The 23,358-nt window shown below is 35.3% G+C and overlaps 1 protein-coding gene across 12 annotated transcripts in view; it reads left to right on the top strand.

Moving 5' to 3' along the window:
• Positions 1 to 23,358, top strand: part of ZNF532 (zinc finger protein 532) — a 114,897-nt gene that overhangs the window by 89,152 nt on the left and 2,387 nt on the right. For 11 of the 12 annotated variants that reach the window (XM_027868885.1, XM_027868881.1, XM_027868887.1 and 8 more), the window contains 2 exons: positions 16,234 to 16,346; positions 19,257 to 19,404. In XM_027868885.1, the coding sequence (XP_027724686.1) occupies positions 16,234 to 16,346; positions 19,257 to 19,404 (261 nt within the window). The remainder of the gene's footprint in view (positions 1 to 16,233; positions 16,347 to 19,256; positions 19,405 to 23,358) is intronic. The other variant, XM_027868889.1, reaches the window with a different exon arrangement.

The raw sequence follows: 23,358 nt of genomic DNA on the forward strand, positions 1-23,358 counted from the left end.
TTCAGTGGTACAGATTACAATGCTTCCACTCTTCATTTTGTGATCCTTACCCCTGACTTTCCATAGTTAATCTATGGAGGCTTGTGCAACATTCCAATATCCTTCCTCTCTAGGTCTTTTAATATTACTGGGGTACCAGAGTCATCCTATTATTCCTTGCTCTTGATTCATGACTGACCTTTTCCAATCATACAGTTCCTGGGTATCTTTAGTGTCATTTATTGTGTGGAAGTCAACATTTGTAATATAATGCAGCCTAATCATACCCACCAGGTATTTTTCTGCGTTGCTCTTTGCATCACATGAAATTTTGATTCTTTGGAGATTATTATGTTCCAATATTTATTGCTCAATAGCAATTGAAGAATATTGGCATTAAAAATATGAGTTTCCATGTCATGGACAACTAGGGACCATTGAAAGCACGACAGTTTCAAAAATTTGATCTAGTTCCACTCTCTTTTTTTTTTTTTCTAATTCAGTGTTAGGCTTAATTTGCTGTCCATGTTAAATGAACTGGACTTAACTCAGTAGTCTATCCAAAAAATTGTGTAATATAGCCTACAAAAGACATTCTTGATTCATATTTTTTTTCCTCTGTGTATTGTTAGGCTGATTTTTTTTTGAGTGGTTCTGGAGCTCATTGAGAAGGTTCTGTGGAGTTGTAGGCTTTGATGCAGTCAGTATAATCTCATGTGCAAACAGTAACATCTGGAGGTCCTCAACATCTGTAGCAAAGAATTCTTCCATTTGGATTTTGTAAAAGATATTCTTTAAGACACTGATAAAATACTTTCATTGGGCATTGGTATCCTATTTTATGCCATGCTTGATAATGATACTCCGGGTCACTGAGGAAAACTGCTTTAGTTTACTCCTAAGGTACTAGAAATACCTTCCAGCTCTAGATCAAGAAATACATTATTGAATCAAATGTTTTTATATTAATATACACATAACTAAATCTTGTATTCTCTACAACTTTCCATTAATTATGTGTTTATAAAAGTATTATCTGATATAGAAAACCATTTATGAAAACCTTTTTATTTCCTTCACTTATTTTCATAAAGGAAATTCTTGACATGCACGTGCATTGTTCTTACTAAGATGAGATTGTGATATGTGTTAATGGTTACTAATGTCATCTAGATCACTTTTTTTAATGATCTGTTGTCTTATATTCCTTCCCCCCCATCATTTGACGTTTTTTCATCTTCGAATTTTTCAGATGTTTTTAAAATGAATGTTTCACTGCTTTCAAAATTATGTTGCCAGTCACACATATATCTTGTATGTACTTGATCAGATCCAGCTGTTCTTCCTGTGTTCCATCTTAAGTGTTATTTCTACTTCATTCGCATATATGTATGTGTGTATGTATGTGTGAATACACATACATAAACACACATACACACTGACTCCAAATGTGGTTCCCTTGTCATCAAAATGATGAAAATAGATTGCTAGAGAAAGACTGTCAAATCTTTTGCATTTTGTGATTTTTTTGTTGCTTGCTGACGCTTTCATCTTTATGTGCTCTTACAGTGATTGAACTTAGTTGCATTTCACATCAAATTTTCTACAAACTTGTTTTTCCTTTAATTGCTCTTCATTGTTTTGTGAGATGATATCCCTTGTGATCTTCCAACGCTCTTCTCTTCACATTTTGCAAATATGTTTATATTTTGAACTGATACTGCCCTTGACATCTATGTCTCTCTGCTTGGCAAGGAGATGAGATGTTTGTTGATGGAGGTGTTTTCTGCATTCTTCTAATTTCTTTGATGTGGAATTTGTTTTATCTAGTTAAGCTCCTAAAGAAAATGGTGATAATCGTTTGCCATCAGTGTAGTTTGTATGTTCCATTTTTTTGCATCAATAACATTTGAATAATGATTATATACAATATTTCCCCCCGTCTTTATACTTTTTATGGTATTTATTTTAACATTTGCTTTAGCTAATTGAAGGTTTTCCTGTACACAGACATTTGGTTCTGAAATCATTCTCACATTGGAAACTAATCACTTCCAGTCTGTTAAGATAGAGTTAGGTTTTATTTTTGACATTTTTTTTATTTCATATCCAGCACCTTTCAACTGTTCTTGAAGAAGTATTCAACATATACACTTGTGAGATGTTTGTGTACTCTTTAGTGTTTTTCATTGATCCTGACCATGTTTTTCAATATACTTTTTGCCATCATGTCTTGTATCCATCTTCCTCTTGTAGTCCTCAGGTATCAATGCATATATTGACTTGGTTTGGAGGTTCTTGTCAAGTTGTGGCAGTTTTTGTTTTTTGAGTGGGGGAGGGTTAGAATATCATCCCAGTTCTGATTCAGTGTGGTATAAAAAGACAGATCAATGGATTTAGAGTCAGAAGACCTGGGTTCAAATATATTCTTTGTTACTCGTTAGCTGTTGAGAAAATGCCTTAATCTCTCAGTAATTCAAGTCAATAGACATCAGTTTTCTCCTGTCAGCATAACTCTCTGCTGTGTCTGAAATAGATTAAAAAAAATTAAGCAAGGCCTTGCTTACTTTCTTCATAGAACTTAGAATCCAGTGACACGTACACCAGAACTATAATCTAATAATAATAATATGAAGTTAGTATAGAAGGGGATGTACAAACAAAGTTGTGCTCTATGAGAACTGAGATAGGGAAAGTGATGACTTAATGGGAGAGCGAGGGATGAATTCCTGGAAGGAGTAGCATTTGAAGTGGACTTTAAAGGGTAAGTAGAAATTCACCAGTTGAAGAGTTTGAGAGATTCTAGGTATAGGGAACAGCGCAAAGTCATGGAGGAAGGAGAGTCTGGGAGTAAATAAGGAAAGTGATCAATTTCCTGGTTTGCCTGGAGTAAAGAGTGTATGGAGAAAATCTATATGGAATGAGGTTAGAAAGGAATGTTTTGATGGATTATGGAGGTCCTTGAAATCCAGGCATTGTAATGTAGCTAATAGGCACTGCAGGGAGAGACAAAGATAAATAAGATATGACTTATAGTATTCTAGGAGTTTATTGATAGCAGTATACCAAAGACGCAGAATTATACATGTTTAAAAAATTAAGAACGATTTTTAGCAGGTTGTAAAACAAAAAATAGATGTTTCAGTGAAACAAACAGAAATTATTTTAAAATATTTTTCAAAATTAAAAACTAATTTGGATCAATGACTAGTGATATAAACCATTGATGTTGAAAGACTAACTTGAACAAAAAGTTCCTAGAATGGAATTTAATTCTTATGTAATGTATTCCTTTTATGCTTTAGCATTGATACCATGATGTCTATGTTTGTGCCTACATGTATCAGTGTGTGTGCAAGTATTGAATGACAGTGAAATCAAAGGGAGAAAAATGTGTGATATTATAGAATTTAGAAATCAGAATTGAAAGATGAGGCCATGCCTTGTGGAATAGTGATTTATTCTTACTGATAACTGGTTTAGATCACAAGTTAAACTACTAGTATATTCTGATCTAAGAAAGAGGTTAAAAAAAAACAAACTCCCCAGCACAAAATGTCATTGTTAGCTTAGCCAATTTTATTCTGCCATGTGAGTCCAATTGAAACATTCCATTTACCTTACCACCATCCCTCTGTCCTTTCTCCCACTGATCTGAAGTTAGATGATTACAAACTTTTTTGGGAAGATCTAATTTGACTCTGATTAAGTTAAATACTATAAATATATTGCAACAAGTTCAGAGATACTTTTAACCTATGTGCCAAAAATGTATAAATGATTTCAATAATGCAATGTTGTGTGTGTGTTTGTGTGTGTATGTAGTGGTGAATAATTTGGTCACATTCAGCTAACTATAATACGGAAGACCTTGGCAAAGGTTTTGTCTAAATCATGCAATACATGATGGCCTCAAAGAGCCATGAGATAAAGCTTTTCAAGTCAATCTTTGCATTCATCTTCTGCCTACAGATCCTAGATGCCTTATTGGTCAACATAATTATTATTAAACGTATACAGTTATAATATAGTACATTTTTTTCTTGTTTTGATCCCATACCAAAGTTATTAGTTTGGAAAATATGTTTTACAATAATTTCATTTTTAAAAATCTCCTGTTCTTTTTCTAAGTTCAGATTTTTACATTGAACTTACTATCAACAATTTTATTTGCTGCATAGCTAAGCTACTCTGTGTATATTTTTCTTGATTTCCAAACTTTTTCACTGATCCTACACCTAAATCCATTTTAAATGTTCTTCTTGCATACTTTCTCCTGTAAATACTAATGAACATTTGCATTGAACCAAATATTTTTCTTTTTGACAGATTTTCCATTAATATTGGTAAAGATTAAACCCATTAAAAACACTTTAGAAGAATTTGTTACTCTTTTCAGAACTTTTTTTAAGTACAGCATAAAAAATGAAGAGCTATTAAAATAGCAATGATTTTCTAAATATTGGCTTTCATTTCTCTTGTACTCAGTGGTTTACAAAATGACTGATGGTAATTTTAGGTAAGAATTTCCATGGATAGAAACCCATGTGCCCATTTTTATTGAAAGTCTTTCTGGTTTAATGGAAAGCAGTACAAGGAGAAAATAAACTGGCTTATACTGTATGATTTTCTTTTTTCTTTTCCTGGTCAAAGCTTTTATCATAATGTTAGTTTTCTTGCTAAGGTATACATTACACTAATGTGAAAATTTTCACCTGTAGAATACCAGTTGAGGTAATGACCAATACATTTAAGGGGAGAGTTGATATTTTGAGAACAAGGTAATTTTTGAGAGATCTTTGGGTTACTGAAAAGGTCAGAGAAAGAAAATTTTTGAAAAGAACACTGCTGCAAACCAGTAACCTTTAAGATAAAAATGCTTAAGAAGAGACACAGACTTCTGAGGACTTGAGAGAAAACTTCCTCTGAGATAAATGTCTTGAGAGGGCCTGTTTGAAAACCATCCCCCTTTGATGGTTTCAGAAAAACCTGGGAAGACTTGTATAAATTAATACAAAGTGAAGTGAAGCAGAATAAACAGAACATTTTATACAATGACAGCAGTATTATAATGAGAAACAACTTTGAAAGACTGAAGAACTGTGATCAGTGCAATGACCAACCACAATTCCAGAGGACTCATGATGAAGCATGCTATCTGCTTCCAGATAGCGAGCTGATAGACTTGGAGTGCAGATTGAAAAAGTTACTTTTCTTTCTTTTTTCTTTTTGACATGGCTGATGTGAGAATTTCTTTTGTATGACTATATTTGTAATGAGTTTTATTTTTCTTGATTTCTGAATGAGTAGGGGAAGGGCAGGGAGAGAATTTGGAACTGAAAAAAAATACAATTCAGTTTAAAAAACCTCATTCCCTTCATCATTTCTTGTATCATAATAGTATTCTATCCCATTCCTATACCATAACTTGTTTAGCCATCCCTCAGTTGATGGATAGTGCCTCTGTTTCCAGTTCTTTACCAAGGTAATCAGAACTCTTATAAATATTTTATGTGCATTTGGAAATTTTTCCTTTGCTCTTTTGGGATAGAGACCTAGCAATAACCTTAGAGTGATATTTCTGAGTCAAGGACTATGCATATTTTAAGAACCTTTGGGGCATAGTTCCAAATTATTCCCCAAGATGGCCAAACCAGTTCACAGTTTAACTGTACATTACTTGTACAAATTTTTTAGAAATTTGCTTGTAAACTTAGAGTATACCCCTATTAATGAGTTCACTGGGTAAAAGGTTATAGTCAGTTTTGTAGTTCTTTATGAAGCATTGCCAAGATTGCTTTCTAAAAAAATAGCGCCAAATTATAATTCCAACAGTTGTAATAGAGTGCCTCTTTCCCCACACTCTTGACATCATTGAATTTTTTTCATTTTCATTTTTTTTTGTAACATACAGAATAATGACACGGTGACCTTGAAAATTATTTTAAACTTAATTGCTTTTGTTGTTTGGAAATTTTTTCCCCATGGCAGTCTGTACAGTTTGTGTTTCCACTTTCATAAATTATTTCTGTCCTTTGCTATCCATTGAGGATTGAACATTAACTCTTATACATTTTTATGAGTTCCTCAAAGAATCTGGATTTCGGATTTTTGCTAAATGTATTTCCTGCTAAAAATCTTAAACTTTCACTTTTTAAAATTTATTTTTGTTGTGCAGAATTTTTAAAATGGTTACATAGTGGAATTCATTTATTTTTTCTTCCTGTAATGTTTCTGTTTGTTTGATAGATTTAAAAATGTATCTTTCTACAAGTGTGATAAATACTATCCTTTTCAATTTTTTTCTAATTAAAAAATGTTTAGACCATTGATGCAGATGGGCTTTATTATTGTATACAGTGTGATGTCTAGCCCTATAGTCATTTTTATCATATTATTTCAAATTTTAAAATAATTTTATTGAAGTTATTTCTTATTATTGTATTTTATAATCTTGAATTTACAAACAACAAACGTGGATATTTGATTCTTTTTTTCTGTGTTTTCCATTCTGTACAATTGATCTGTCTTTCTATTTTTTTAATCCAGTAACCATTTTCATAAATATTACTATAGGGTATATTTTGAAATTTGGAAGGTTGAGTCCTCAACTTTTAAATATAGTTTCTCATTTATGTTCTTGCCTTTTAGCTTTAAATTTTTTTAAATTTGTTTCTTCTAATCCCTTGTACTCATTAATCAAAAGAAATTACAGTGAGTTCTTTGACACTAGAAAGAACAGCTATTTATATTTTTGTACATTTGGGATGTTTTCCTCCTTTTTTGATCTCTTTGGAAAACAGGCCAAGTAGTAAATTTCTTTTGGGGGAGGGGAGTGTTGGTGGTCAGAGGATGCATATTGATTAATGACTTATTGGACATAATTCCAAAATAGTTTTCAAGATGAATGGACCAGTTCATAACTCTACCAACAGTCTGTCAGTGTGCTTCTTTTCCCAAAGAACCTAGAACATTTGTCATTTTTCTTTTTTGTAAATTTTGCCAGTCTGATGGGTGGAAAGTGCAACCTCAGAATTGCTTTAATTTACATTTTTCTAATTATTAAGGAATTAGAGAATGTTTTTCTTATAGCTCTAGAGATCTTAGATTTCTTCTTTTAAGAATTGCTTATAGTTAATAAAAATTTGATCATTTTATCTCGAATGTTCATTTTTGTCTTGTATGGTTAGCCTCAAATTTGCAGGATAGGTCACCCTGGGTTACATTATGACTTCATTGCTTTTTGGAACACATCCCTTTCCCTTCTCTCTTTTCTAATGAATGCAAAATAGTCTTGCGTTATTTGAATGTCCTCTCCTTGGTATTTGAAGGTCATTCTCCTGATGGTTTGTAGAATTTGTTGTCTTTGAATTGAAGTTAAATTTAACTACTATGTGTCTTGGAGTTTGCAGACTTCGTTTTTGTTTTTGTTTTTGTTTTCCGGAGGTGAACTGTTTACTCTTTCAATTGGAATTTTGTTTCCTATGCTTAAATTTCCTGGGAAGTTCTCTTATTTCCTTCATTATAGTGTTAGGGTTTTCTGGTCCTGTTGTGTTCTTCTGGGAGACCAATGATCCTTAGAGGTTATATCTGTGTATCCTGTCTTTGAGTTCAGTACGTGTTACTTGTAGAATGCACAAGTTTTCTTTTATGTTCTTGTTTTTTGTTTTTCTTCTTCTTTTCTGCGTATTTGCGTTCCCAATCTATTGTTTCCCTTTTGTTTCTTTGGTGAGGTTTGCCATTGCAGATTTGAGTTTTTCTGTTTATCTCATTATTTTTGCTGTAAAAGACATAAATTCTGCTCTCATAATTATCATTTCTCTTTTAAACTACTTAGAAATAATGGGTTTCATGTTCTCAGATTTCACAGGGTCTTCTGCCTCATCAGATGTTTGATCATTTTTGTTTATATTGCAGTGTTTCTTCATAGAGGACTGAACTTGTTTACTAGATTCAGAGGACATCCCTCTGTAGTTATTCTTCCTGTTAATTTATCTGTTTATGTTTAAAGTCTCAGAATTTTCTTCCTGAAATCTTGGGCACTTTTAGGATCCCCTCCTCCATCCCCTACTTTATTTTCCTTTTCATTCACATCCTGACTCTCTCCCCTCTGATTATGATTTCCTTGAGGGCTTGATCTCAATGTCTCTGACTTCTCTAGTGCTGGGCAATTCACAGTTCCCAGCCTAGGTCTCTCCTCCATTGACTTTAATGTGTTCAGAACTGGCTTCAGCTGGATATTATGCTCTTTCCCTCAGGCTTGATGGAAGGCTACACAGCCCTTACATGCACAGTGTTTTCTGGTGACCTGTCCCACTGCCTCTGTTCCTCAATTTTCTGGCTTAGCACTGGCAATTTAGAGCATGGATTTTCTGGCACTGATAGTTCAGAGCTTTACAGTGATGGTGCTTCTGGGTTATAACCTCTGGCAGGCTTTTGTTCCCTAAGGGCTGTGACCAAGTTGGCTGTTGAAGCCTAAGGAAACTTCTACAACCTGGAACGGCGCTATCCATGGCATTGGAAAGAGGGAAGGAGGACTGGGGCATAAGGTGGTTTTTGATGTAAGCCTGTATTGTGTCCTTGGGTCTTTAGTGCAACCTTGCTGCTGGTAGAGTGAGAACAGGGTGGTTGGGTGCTAAGTGAGCTCAGAGTCAGTGGACATCTTTTGTTGGGCTTGGGGAGAGTTTAAAAATCTTCTTTTGGTTTCTGGGTGTCCTAGACTATAAAAACAACTGAAGTTGCTCTATCTTTGGTGGATAATTTCTGTTTTGGAGAGTTTTGAGAGGTTGTAGGGATCAGAGAAAATTGTAGTCTGCCATCTCTTTTACTCAACATGACCCAGAAGTCAGTATTTTCATTAGTATTATATGAGATCTATAAATTAATATGTGAGGTACTGACACTTTTATTGTAATAGATTATTTTAAGAATGTACAGGGAATATCTCTGCAGTTATTTGGTTCTTCCTTTATGTTAAAAGAAAAAAAAACTTTTAAAGTCATTATATATGTGCTTTCGTAGTTTAATACCAACATATATTTAGTTTTTTTTCTGGTCATTTTTATAACTGATTCTCTGCTATAAAGTTCAGTGCAGTGTATTATTATGGCATGAATATGACTCTGGATTCTTAGAGGATAGGCAGATAGCACACAAGTTTGTCAAGCTTGCCAAGGTTCCAGCAAACTTGCAAGACTTTTTAAGTATCCACCCAGTGATGGACTATATTTTTATCACTTGAGAAATGTCCTGACTAAATTTGGAGAGGTTTAGCAATATTTTTTTTTTTTTGCCATTGCCTCTTTTTTGGGACCATCTACTAATTTGTGGTGGGCTTATAATCTTCATTGTTGGAAGTAGTACTAATTATAAATTAGAGATCCTTATAGTATTAAAATATTTGTAAATATTGCCTATTTTTCTTTCTCTTAGTTCTTGGTCTTTTTCAAGTAACATGTAAAAACAGGTGATTTTCATGAGTTTATCTTGTAAAATTCCCTTGTTAAAGTCATTTATTATCTCATTTCCTTGTTATTTGTTAACCTGGCAGCCCTGCCCATAAAAAGAGAGAGAGAGAGAGAAGAAAATAGTTCTACCCTAATTAGACCATGTATGTAGTATTATTTTCCATTCAACATGACATGTTTTGGGAAGGGTCTCTCAGAGCTAGACCTGCACAACCTGTAAACTATAGAGACAGACTGCCCATGATTGGTTACTGTGGGTTACGTGACAGATTAGACTAGAGACAGATTGCCTATGTTTGGTTGCTATGGGTCACGTGACAAACAGGAATGTCAGGGAGTGGCAACCGTATATTTTTCTGGGGCTCCTGAAAATCCTTTGATCTGCAGGCAGGCTTCAGGCCGTGTATTGTGCAGACCTGCTCTAAGTTAAGAGAACACAGAGTAGTCAAAGGTGGTAAAAGGATTAGAGAAGTGTCATGAGAATCAGATTAAAGATCTGGGGATACTTCTGTTGGAGAAGAGAAGATTTGGATAGACATGGATGGGCAAAGAGTTTTTATCCATGCTTGTATGAATTTACAGACTGGTCTATGAATCCTGACTCTGAAAGTTCTTTTGTGTTCAGATATTATGCCTATTTTTCCGTTTTGTAAATTCTAATTACAAAGCCTGAAATATTTAGCTACTTAAGGTCTTTTTTTGTCTATTCCTTTTTTTGCAGCATCACATTTAACAATACATAGTCATGTAACTGTCTCTATACTTACATTCATATTTATGTTTATATCTATCATATTTATTTTTGGGCTGTACCTGTGATTTCATTGGCATAGGAAGCTTCCAGTGAGGAAATTTTCTACCAATTTAAATCAGCAGCTATTCTGCAATTTATGATCTTAGAGAGTTTCCTGCAATACTGTAAATTTAAAGGACTTGTGATAGTAACAAATAATATTAATTAACAAATAAAATAATAAATAAAATTAATAACAAATAAATAATAGCTAGCATTTATATAGCACTCTAAAGGTTTGGAAAGCACTGTGCATATATTTCCTTTGATCCTCACACCAACCCTAGGAGGTAAGTGCTGTCATACACATTTTACAGATGAGGAAACTGAGGCAGAAAGGTTAAATGCCTTGCTAGTCACATAGCTATTAAGTATCTTAGTCAGGATTTGAACTCAGGTCTTCCTGGCTCCAGGTCTAACACTCTATCTACTGTACTACCTAGCTGCCTCAAGTTAGATATGTATCAAATATAGTCTTTGACTTGAACTTAAATCATCCACACTCTGAGGCCAGCCCTTGGATATCCATTATTATGTACTAGGGAAGAGAGAGGGGAGTCAAGGGGCTTATATACTTCTAGGAAAGATCAAAAAGGAACTATTCTTTTTTTTTTTTAGGTGACAATTAATTTATTTTGCTTTATCAACAATCACTTCCATAAGCTTTTGAGTTTTAAATTTTTCTCCTCCTCTTTCCCCACCTCTCTTCTCAAGATGGCATGCAATCTGATACAGGCTATACATATACATTCCTATTAAACATATTTTCACATTAGTGATGTTGTAAGTAAGAATTAGAACCAATAGGAGGAACCACCAGAAAGAGGAAACAAAACACAACAGGAGAAAAAAAATAGCAAATAGTGTGCTTCGATCTGCATTCAAACTCCATAGTTCTTTCTTTGCATGTGAATGGCATTTTTTATCATGAGGCCTTTGGAGATGTCTTAGATCCTTGTATTGCTGAGAAGGGTTAAGTCTATCAATATTAGTCATTGCACAATGTGGCTGTTACTGTGAACAATAGTTTCCTGGTTGTGCTCACTTCACTCAGCATCAGACCATACAAGTCTTTCCAGGTTTTTCTGAAGTCTGCCTGCTCATCATTTCTCACAGCACAATAGTATTCCATTACATTCATATACCACAACTTGTTCAGCCATTCCCCAATTGATGGGCAGCCTCTCAATCTCCAATTCTTTGCCACTACAAAAAGAGCTACTATAAATATTTTTGTACATGTGGGTAAAAAGGAGCTATTCTTGTTATGGCCCCAAAGGCCAGATCTTAATTCACTTAGATTTTAGGCAAGTATTGCTACATTTTAAACTTGATTAGAAAACTAAGTATGAAAGCAAACAAAAGCCATGCATAAGAAGCAAAATATTATACCTTCCAACAAGTAAAGAATGTGAGAAATTCTTTAAATTTAAATTCTTTAAAAAACAACAAGAATTTTATGAACTGATATATAGATGAAATTATACTATAATTTTGGGGGCAAGTAGTGATACAAAAATATCTTTGTAGGCTTAGATTTTATTTAGTCAGAAAATGAGTACTACCTTAAGATTTTTCAGATTAAAATTTCATATCTATGTTTCTTTATTTGTTAAGTTTTTAGTTGTTAATAAATATATTTTTAAAAATTTTCATAGTATAGTCCCACTTTATTTGAGTTTTATCTGATTATATTATAGGAAAGCAAATATGATAATAATGGGAGTGGAATAGGTAAGTAGGAGGTTTGTAGAATGAAAGAAGGCAAATGGGAAGAAAAGGAGTTGTGTGAGTGTGACAGGAATATTAAAGCTGAGGGTGTTTCACTCAAAATAAAAAACTAAGATAAAGGCAAGGCCTAAGTTAGAACTGTGTGTCTTTTAGTTTCTAACCTGTTGCTGAATTACTTGAGTGATGCTATCTTTCTGTTCTTTTCCTGCCTTTTGTTTGGTTTGGATATAAGCCTGCTGTAGGTACAATGTGTGTTTTCAAAACTATTCATGCAGGACATTCATTCGTTCATACCTTGGAAATGTTCAACTTCTGATCATCTTAATCTCATTATACATGGCTCATTCATTCAACAAATATTTACAAAGTATATACTCAGCATTTGCACTTAGCAAGTATTATAGGGATGTAATACACAATTTATGCCCCCAAGACAAAAATGAGGGACAGTAGCTTGGCAGAGATGTTGGTGCAGGAGATATAGATTTAGGAATTAGTCATTGGGGAATGGCTGTGATCATCAAGGGAGAGGATATTTATATATATATATTATATATGTATATATAATATATATATATATATATAATAGGAAGAAAACAGCAAAGAATGGAAAACTTTGAGGAATGACAAATGTAAGGTAAGGGGCAAGAGAAGAAAGAAGATTAACTGAAGATTTTAAAAAAGATTTATCAGAGGCAGAATACCAAGATAATGCAATGAAATAGAAACTATAGAAAGATGGTATGGTAACTAGTGTCACATGCTGCAGAGAGGTTAAAGGGGTCAGAGACTGAGAAAAAACCATTGGACTTGGTCATTAGTAAATTATTAGTAACCTTCTCAAGAGATTTAAGGCTTACCCTTAGAGTATGGAACTGGACCATCTGAGGAGGAAATGGCCTCCGTGTCATGTAATGATAGTGAAGCTACATAGATACCTCTGTTACTGGTCACAAGGAAAGGTACTTGGTGACTCTTCCACAGGATAGTGAGATTACATGACCAGCATATCTGGTACACAATGGAAAACATGAAAGACTTTTCAGATATAGTGAGGATAGGGAAGAATGTTTGTCTGAGGTTTATCAATCTCATCAAGGAGATTTTATACTGTAAGTGGAGGAGAGAAAACTGCCCACATAAAGGACTAAGCCAGAGAAAGTGGCAGGTATGGCATAATAGTTAATTCACAAGAAACATTGAAGACATTATTCATGCCCTAACATGTTCTACCCAAATACACTGAGGATGGGTACTTTAGAAAAAAGCGAAACTAGAAATCTTAATTGAGAGAGGAAAATACAAACTCATTGCCATCCTTGAGGTTTGATGAGGTTTTATTCCTGACTCGAGTAAGGCGATGGAAGGCATTTATTCAACAGAAAAAAAGGGGGTTACTGAAATAGCACTGTGTATCAAGAAGATAGAGATAGGAAATCCAAAAGGAAGAAGCATGATGAAGATCATTTGGAGAAGGAGAACAGGAGACAAAAGAAGAGATGTGGTGGCAGTGTATACCAGCTGCTCAACCAGATGGAACAAATGGCAGCTTAGAAAATTGGCATGGAGGCAAGATATACTAGACATTGAGGATGTCACCATCTATGTTTCTGCGAGATGTTTTTCGTAAATGTAAAGAAACTGAAAAAAGCTTTACTTGTTTTTGAATAATTTCATCATTTAGAAGGTAGAAGGGTCAGTTAAATTCAGTTCAGCAAGCATTTATTAAATGCTTATTATGTACAAGGCACTGTCCTAGGCTGTGGGGATACATTCTATTTGGTAGGAGAAACAACATATACACAGGCTATGTGCTGTACCAAGTCATTTCACTTCAGGGTAGAGTGAGATGGGGATACCATTAAGAGCTGGGTGAATCAAGAATTAGTTCCTGTAGTTAGTGGCACTTGAGCTGAGCTTTGAATGGATGAACAACTCTGCCACATAAAATGGTGATTAATGTAATGATGCTAGTCTGGAAGGAGCTTTCTGGTGTGATGTCATGGGGCTCTTTCCTTGGCACTGTTCAACCCAGCATTTTTATCAATGACTTAGTTGAACATTTTAGGGCACACTTATCAAATTACTAGATGACACGAAGCTTGGGAAAGATAACTATTATGTTGAATGATTTCTTAATTTCAATAGTATAAACTACTGGTTTACTGAGTGTATAAGCCAGATGGTAATTTGTATCCCTAAAGATCTTAATAGGCTGAAACAATGAGATGCATTTAAGATTAAATTTAATACGTTGAGGTGAAAAATCCTGTATTTGGATTCTAGAAATAAACTGCATAAGTATAATAAGATTGTGGCAATGGTGAGAAAACAGTTCTGTGAAAATATATTCGCTGAGAGGGTAGCTTTAAGGGTTGCAATGTGATGTGAGAGTTGAGAGTTTGCACAGAAAAAGTTGGTAAGACATGTGTAACACCTGTTTATCATGGGTTTCCACATGGCGGTTGTTACTCACCTTATTCCTATAGGGGTCGCTAATTATCACATTTTTTACTTGATCAGTGGCCACTGTCATGTTAAAAATACATTTTAATGAATACATTTGGGTATATCTAATTGTCTAAGATTTTTAGAAGTATAAACCAGTAGAAACTACGTGTTTTATTTGTTGAACCAAAATAAGTAAATTTTGCACTGTGCTCTAGGATCCATAGAGCCATAGGCTTTAAGAACATAAAATCTTAGAGCTGAAAGTTCCTGAGATTGCATAATTTCCTCACTTAACAGCATAAACACTTTTAGGACTGTACACTTTGTGACTATTGTTTTGCACTCCCTGTGTTACAGCATTTGTTTACCTTTTAACAAAGATGAAGAAGAGAAACAGAGGTGTCTGAAAATAACAAAATTTTAGAGTTAGAAAGGACCTTAGAATAGTTTAAAAGGTCACCCTCCAATTGAGGCTCAAGGAGGAAAAGTAATAGAAAAGTCAGATTAGAATTAATGCCTTTTTTTTTTCCAGTGCACCATTGTTGCTTTTTGTATCTCTTCATCATCATCACTTTTGGGAAGTGGTGTGGGCTATCATCATTGGTCAGGGAACCCCAATTAGGAAACTTCCTCTACCAATGCAGAGCAGCAACTGCTCTACAATTTATACTTGTAGAGATTAAGTTATTTGAAGTTGAGTTTTCAGAGGTATGAAAGTCAATTCTTGGATTAAAATATGTTTTAGGGGATAAACTGTCATTCTTTTCAGGGGTAGAGTGGAAATGAAACTTGACTACATTTATGTTATGTGGTTATTTTTGTTTTCTTAAAATTATTACTTTGGGGAAATTTTGCATGTTAGTATTCATGGGAAATCTAGTGATTCTGTTTAAATAACACACACACACACACACACACACACACACACACACACACACACACACAGAGGAAAGGCCTTTGGCAAACCATTGGCATTGTCTCCTGTAGAGTCAGGATGACCTGGTTTCAAGTCTCATTTTTGAAAGGTAGTAATCGTGTAAACTTGGGCAAGTCACTTTAATCTCAGTGCCCCAGAGCACTGAGCCCATAAAAGTTGTTGATCTTCATTGTTAAAGGGAATTTCCTCACTATACACTAGTGAAACCTCAGCTCTATTCTGTCCTTACTCCATCAATATATTATTGGATGAGGGAAATGGAATTTTAAAATTAGTAAGGTAGACTTTCTCTGTAATGGACTTAATTTAAAATGATTCACAGAATGAAATAGTATGGGTTCTATGTACATACCATGCTTATTGGGCATGTATTTGAAAGGGCACTACTGTGTTTACTGCCTGCTTTTGTGGTAAAGTTTAAAGGATATTTTTTTTTCATTTCAGATAGGTATAACTTAGAAAAAACATGCATTTGTGTTTTGAAAGGGATATTCAACTTAAAAGTCTTCTTAGAAGGGCAGCTAGGTGGTGCAATAGGTGGAGCACCAACCCTAGAGTCCGGAGAACCTGAGTTCAAGTCCAGCCTCAGATACTTACCAGCTGTGCGATCCTGGACAAGTCATCTAACTCCCATCCCCCCCCCCAAAAAAAGAGTCTTCCTAGAAAATCCTAATTTCCCACTCTCCTGGTAAAGTTTCCTTTAGCTCTCTGAAACCAAACTTTTCTTTCTTTCTTAGGTGCATTCATTGAAGAGCTGTCAAGTCCTACCAGACACCTGTTAAATTCAACTTATAACACAGGGTTTCTCATTTTAAAAGTGTGTTCTGGTTTTAAAGACCTGCCGCTGACATTTTCCTTTCTTTTCTTTAATAAAGCAAATGAAGAAGCATCCTTGCCGCCAGTGTGACAAATCATTCAGCTCATCGCACAGCCTCTGTCGCCATAATCGAATCAAACACAAAGGCATTAGGAAAGTTTACACCTGCTCGTAAGTGATGGTTGTTAATATAAAGGTCATGAGAGAATTAAAAGAAGACCTTTTGTTTATTTGACTTTATATTGATTCTTTATTTTTAAAGTTAATATTTATTGATACCTTTTGTTTTTACATCACCTACATTGCCCCAGGAGAGGACTTCAGAGGTCATCTATCTAGCCTCTTCATTTTTATAGATCATAGGATCATAGATTTAGAAAGGGAAGAAAACGTAGAGCCCATCTAGTTCAACTCACTCTCCTCACTTTGCAAATGAGGAAACTGACACCAGAGAGGTTAAGGGATTTGCCCAAGGTCACACAGGGAGTAAACATTGGAGAGGGAATGTGAATCCTTGCTCTTTGAAGCTGTAGTCAAGGCTCTTTTCACTGTACCACTCTGTTTTGCTTCAGAATTCAACCCATTTGATTTTTGCATAATTTTGTCACCTTATTCTTTGATATGCTATGTGATATTAACAGAATTTTTTTAAAGTAAAATAATCATTATAATCTTGATTGCCCTGTACTAATATATTAACCTGACCTAAAAAGTACTGCATCATATGGCGATAGATTGTGTTACTGAAAATATTTCTTCAGAATAACTGATTGAAGTTGCAGTCACTGTGCCAAGCTGTAACCTGCAAAACCTTATCTTCAGTATTGCCTACTTGTTTAAAGCTTTATGCCAATAAGAATAAGGTCGTGGGTTCATTCCTCATCTGAAACATTTTTCCATGCCCTGAGATGTCTAGCTGTGACCCATGCAAATTGTTTTGCCAGTTCATGGCATTGGTCACAAAGGGAATCAGTAAAAAGAGAAATTGACCTAAATTCATCATCAGTCTATAGTCACTAGTATCATCTTGGTAATTAAGGTTGAAGTGTCATTACATTATTATCAGTAAAAAGTGTTTTTGAAGTAGTTAGCCTACTTGTTAATTTGAAGTAGTTAGTTTTTGAAGTAGTTAGCCTAACTGTGTTAATTTTTGTCCAAAGTGAGTTGAGAAAACGTGGTACCTTCCCTTTAGATGCTTAAAAGAACTGGACAAACATCAGACATGGACATATGTACATACATATTAAATACAATTTATTGGTAAAGAAATTGAGTGTATAAATGTATATATATTCATCAACACACAGTAAATACAGAAGTTGTAAGTTGACATTATATCTTGAAACAGAGTCATGGGAATTTCATATTTAGACAAGGAATTGGCAAAGTAGAATTCCTGCATCTCCTGAGGTTAGTCATGGAAACTTCACAGAAGACATGGGAGTTTTCTGAGTAAAAGGAAAAAAGAGTGAGAGTTTATTGAGGTGACTGCATTCTATGAATAGAATATAGCCAGGGGTTAGGCTAAAGTTTGAGAGTGATGCTCAGAAGGGGATAAGTAGAGAGACTTGACTGAGAAATAGAAGAAGGTGTGAACCTTAAGGTGATTGAGTGTGGCGCTAGTGAAACACTAGCTTTGAAACACATTAGTATTTTTGATGTAGAAGCATAAAATCACTATATTTAATGCACTGGGAAGCCATTTGTAGACTCACAAAAACATCCAGCAAACTCATTGGTGATAGCAAAATTGTAATCATTGAAAATGATTGAATGGAAAAATGTTGTCACACTATGTATCAGTGCTGGCTTCATTTGTTGCTTGCGCAGAAGGGTTTAGAAAATACTTCAGTTATTTTTTAGTGCCCATATCAAGTTCTTCTGAGCTTTCAAGAAGGTAGCAAATCTAATTCTGAAAAAGCCCATAGAATTTTCAATCACCTATTTGTTTCTTCACTGCTCTTGGTGTCTACATTATAATGTACATATCTAAGTAGCTATTGAGTTAATAAACTCTAGGATTTCTGAAGCTATTATCCAAAAATTGATGATTTCTCATCTTCAAAAAAAAAAGGAAACAAAATAATGTCTACATGGATATATCCCTTGCTACTACAGAATTGTTTTTAGAGAAGAGGGGTAGTAAAATGGAAAAAGTACTGGACTGGAGTCCCAAGACTTTAGGTTCATTTTCTAGCTGTGTGACCATGAACACATCACTTCTTGTCAATGAGCTTCCGCTTTGTAAAGTACAATATTAAATTGGAGCTTATTGTACTCTTCCTTTTATCTGTGATACTCTCACTCAACATAGACCAATGTTTTTAAATGCTTGCATTTTAACCCATTGGTTGGCCACTAAAAAACAATTTATCCATAAAGTTAAAATTTTTAATGTATTTATTAGATTATTATTTTTGTGAAGAATTGCCCATGCTGCATGCTTCAGATGATAAAGAGCAGGTTTCTCTGTGTTATATAGCTGGTGTCACTAATTAATAGTTGGTAGAAGACCGTCTTCTTCCTTGTTTCTTTCCTATTAAAGCACCTCTGCAGGAATGCTCTTGTAGTCATCTTAAAGGAAAAAAAAATTAAATTGAGAGCTTCTCCTTTTCAGGAGACTAAAGAATACTAGTGCTAACCAGGAATGTTTTATAAGGCACTTGAACCAAAATGATCTGAGTTTACAAAAAAAAAAAAGTGACACTAACAATTTTAAATGTTTAATAAAATGTGAATTAAGACCAACAAGACTATGGATCTACAGCTTCTAAGGGACCTCAGAGCCTATCTAGTCCAATAGCCTCATTTTAGAAATGAACTGAATTAAACTGAAGCCCAGGGAGCATAAATGAATTTCTCAAGGTGACCCAGGTAGTGTCCTAAATGGGATTTGAACTCAGGTCCTTCCTCCAGAGCCAGTGCTCTTAGGCTGTTGCTGCTCTCTTATGCCTTTGATACTGGTAAGTATGAAATTGGCTTGTGAAGATCTTGAAGACCAGTAACATATTTGTGGGCCTAGAGTTCTTTTGAAAATCCCTATAAGCAAAATGTATACATGACTTTTGTTGTTTTATGTAGGCACTGCCCCGAATCAAGGCGCACATTTACAAAACGGTTAATGCTAGAGAAACACATTCAGCTGATGCATGGGATTAAGGACCCTGATTTAAAAGAAATGACAGAATCTACCAGTGTGGAGGAAACAGAAATAAAAGAAGAGACCAAGGTAAAACATAAGAATTGCTCTCTTTGCAGTGAATATTAGTATAGGAAGCTAGGTAGATTTATCTCTGAATGCTGATTCTAATACAGGGAAAGACAGATATTTAACAGATAATCATAGCATGTCAAAGCTGGAGGTACCCTAGAAGTCATCTGATCTCACCTCTTCGGTTGATAAACGTCCTGAGAAAAGCTATTAGGGAATTTGAAACCAGGCCTTTGGACTCTTTAAGTCCAGTGCTTTTTCCACTATACAACACTGTAACATATTACTTATTTTTTTTAATTTAATTTTTTAAAATTCTGAACTCCACAAATAAAAGAGAGGACCTTTCCGTATACAAAGTAGAACAGAGAGGTTATATGTGAAACTACAATTTTCTATTGTGTACAAGCTTACTTTTTAAACAAAGAATATAATAAATGTCAACTTGTTACTTTCACATCTGTCCAGCTTGTCTGTGTTTCTTTCTGAATTTCCTTCTGTTATCTTCTGTGCATTTTTAAAAATGCTTCAATGATCCTCTTTGATGTAATGTTTCTTACAAATTGCTTAGCTGTAACCACAAAATATAAATCAGGACTTGGAAATTTATTGATGTCAGGGATGAAGTACAATATCCCAATATTTTCACAGTTTTTCTGTCTCTTGGGCTTAGATCATAATTACAGTTTAAATCCATATACAGATATACAGATATTTTTCGAATGCCCTCTCTATGCAGAGAGGACTGTTTCAGGTGCTATGGGGAATAGAGAGAAAAGTATAAGATATGGTCTTTGTACTTAGGAATTGTGGCCGGTGAAAGAGAAGCTTTTCTCTCAGTTCCCACAATTGAATAAAGTTTTTTCACAAAACAAAATTGGACTAGACCATAATTGAATAGAAAGGGAACCGAGCTAGCTTTAGAATTGAGTCATAACATGGAGTCAGTGTGGTTCACTCATTTCCCACCACCACTTGCTGTTCTAATCCCCTCAGAAGCTGATAGTTGAAGATGAAAGATAAGTTTTTTACAGAATTCAACCTGAGTCTCTTCCCTAAGCCCCACACACACATAATTGTATGTATGTAACTATCTGGATGTCCCACTAGCACTTCAAACCTAATGTATTCAGAATATCATTCGCCTCTTTTCTCAACTTCTCTGTATCTGTTGATGACACTCTCACCCCTCTGATTCATGCAAAACTTAAAATCTCAGACATTTAAAATTTTTTCCTCTTCTTTAACATTCCCCTACTCCTCCTCTAAGGATTCAGCCTCCACAATACTTCTTATACCTATCCCCTCTGCTTCAGTTATTTAATTTATCACACCACCCTAGTTCAGGCCTTTAACATCATCTGGACTATTTAATATTATAATATTTTTGTTGTTTGGTTGTTTCAGTGATGTCTGACTCTTCATGACCCTATTTGGGATTTTCTTGGCAGAGATACTGAAGCAGTTTGCCATTTCCTTCTCTAGCTCATTTTATACACGAGGAAACTTGAGACAAACAGGGTTAAGTGACTTGCCCAGGGTCACACAGCTAGTAAGTGTCTCAAGCCAGATTTGAACTGAGGAAGATGAATATTCTTGACTTCAGGCTCAGCGCTCTATCCGTTGTGCCACCTAGCTGTCCTAATATTAACTGTGCTATGATAGGATATATGATATGATACGGTACAATATAAATATATAGTCCATTTACCTCATTTTAGAGATGAGGAAGCTGAAGCCCAGGGAGGATAAATGAATTTCTCGAGGTCACCCAGGTCATATCATAGCTGGGATTGGAACCCAGGTACTGTGAGTCAGGTACTGAGAGCCCGTGTAGTGCTATTGGTGGTCACCCAGTAATGTAATAAATATAATACATGTAATATAATATAACACCATATATTATAATAGCCTCCTAACTGGTCTCTACCTTGAGGATCTTGATCCTCTTTAATCCAAATATCGATTCTTCCTGTTGCTGTGAGCAGCAACTTTCAAACTTTTTCATCTCAGGACCCTTTTATGTTCTTAAAAATTATGGAGGATCCCCCAAAGAGCTTTTCTTTATGTGGGTCACAGCTATTAATACTTATTAAACTAGAAATAAAAGCATTTTAGTATTATGAAAATAATGTTGTCCTCAGGGACCCTTTAAAGGGTCTCAGACCCCCTCCCACCCCCATACCCCCGCCCGGGACCTCTGGGCCAGTTTTTGAGAACTTTTGGCCTAAAGCAGCGCTTCTTAAACTGTGGGACAGAACCCCACATGGAGTCATGAAAAATTTGGCAACAGTAAAAGATTTCTGAATGCATAATGACCAAATTAAAAATCAAACATGTAATGAATCTGAGGTGTTATCTGCAGCCTTGCTTCTGAACACAAAGCATGTTCTCAGGCGTTGCAACTCCAAATGGAAAAGGGGTCATGAGTGGAAAAAGTTGAAGAAGCCCGGGCCCAGAGGATAAAATAAAACTATTAACCTGCCAGTTAAAGCCCCAACAATCTAGCTACAATGTACCCTTTTCATACTACTCTCTTTTATACACTCTGTGGATAAATTTATACACTCTGTGGGTCCAGTCGCAGCGGATTGTTGTCTTTTTCCCAGTTTCATCCCGTACCCTCTCATTGATGTGCTTTTATGTAGATCCTCCCCCACACTTGAAATGTTCTTCCTCTTCATCTCCACCTGTTGAAATCCTTCTCTTTCTTTGAAGCCCAATCCATATGCTGCATAAATACTTCACTTTCCCTCTCAAGGGAAAGTAAGCTCTCTCTCTTCTCTAAGATTTGTCTTGATCTTGGCCTGGTCATATTTTATTTCACTTTATGTAAAAGTGCATCAGCCACCTATTCAATCTTAGGCTTCTGAAGAACAGGGACTATACTTGTTTTTGTTTTTTAGTCTCTCAGTATCTCCCATGGTATGGGAGATATGTTGTTGAGTTATGTTAGGCATGTTTGACTCTTCATGACCCCATTTGGGATTTTCTTGTCCAAGATACTACAGTAGGTTGCCATTTTCTTCTCCAGCTCATTTTACAGGTGAGGAAACTGAGATAAATAGGGTTAAGTGACTTGCCCAGGGTCACACAGCTAGGAAGTGTCTGCGGCCAGATTTGAACTTGGGAAGATGAGTCTTCCTGACTCTGGGCCCAGGAATCTATCTACTGTGCCAAATAGCTGACATATAGAAGATGCTTAATAAATATTTGTGGAATTAAACTGAAGTTGTTGAAGACACGTGTGGGGAGAGAACTAATGTTACAAAGCAATCAATTATTTAGTGCCAATTGAATGGTACAGTCAGGGAGTGGTAGAAGAATGCAGAGGGAGAGATCATTGCCAGCTGGGGGCTGTCTAGAAAAGTAATGCTGCTAGGCCTTGAAGTATGAATAAGATTTAATTAGAGAGGAGGAGAAAAGGAACAGCATGAACAAATGTGAGGGGGGATAGTGGGTGGAGCATAGAGTTGGTGTAAGGGAGAACTGGGAGAGGAGACATGGGAGATTCAAAAACATGTTTTTATTGCAACTGAGGTCCCTGGTTTCAGCAGGCTTGGAACACCAGCTTCTCTTCCTGAATACTAATGAACTATTTCCAGCATTTGGCAATAGTTTCACCCTTTAAAGCACAAGACCATTGCCTAAAATAAGCATTACAACTGAAAGAAGTAGAATGAGCTTGGCATTTCCTTTGTATTACCTTTCCCTGGGGAAGTTGTGGGTAAACTGAGCACAGGCTTACACATCAAGTAGTCCAGCCTTCTTGTTTATACATGAGGAAACAGATGCAGAGTAGTTAGGTGACAAAAATAGTAAGGTGGGTCACAGATAATAAGTTTCAGAGCTAGGGTACAGTCTTTGTAGTACTCTTATCAGCGAGAGAGTTTTGTTGTCAAGTCGTTTCAGTTGTGTCTGACTCTTTGTGAACCCATTTGGGATGTTCTTGGCAAAGATACTGGAGTGGTT

This window comes from Vombatus ursinus, unplaced genomic scaffold (assembly GCF_900497805.2).
Source record: "Vombatus ursinus unplaced genomic scaffold, bare-nosed wombat genome assembly UNPS02014791.1, whole genome shotgun sequence".
In the NCBI taxonomy this organism is placed as follows: Eukaryota; Metazoa; Chordata; class Mammalia; order Diprotodontia; family Vombatidae; genus Vombatus; species Vombatus ursinus.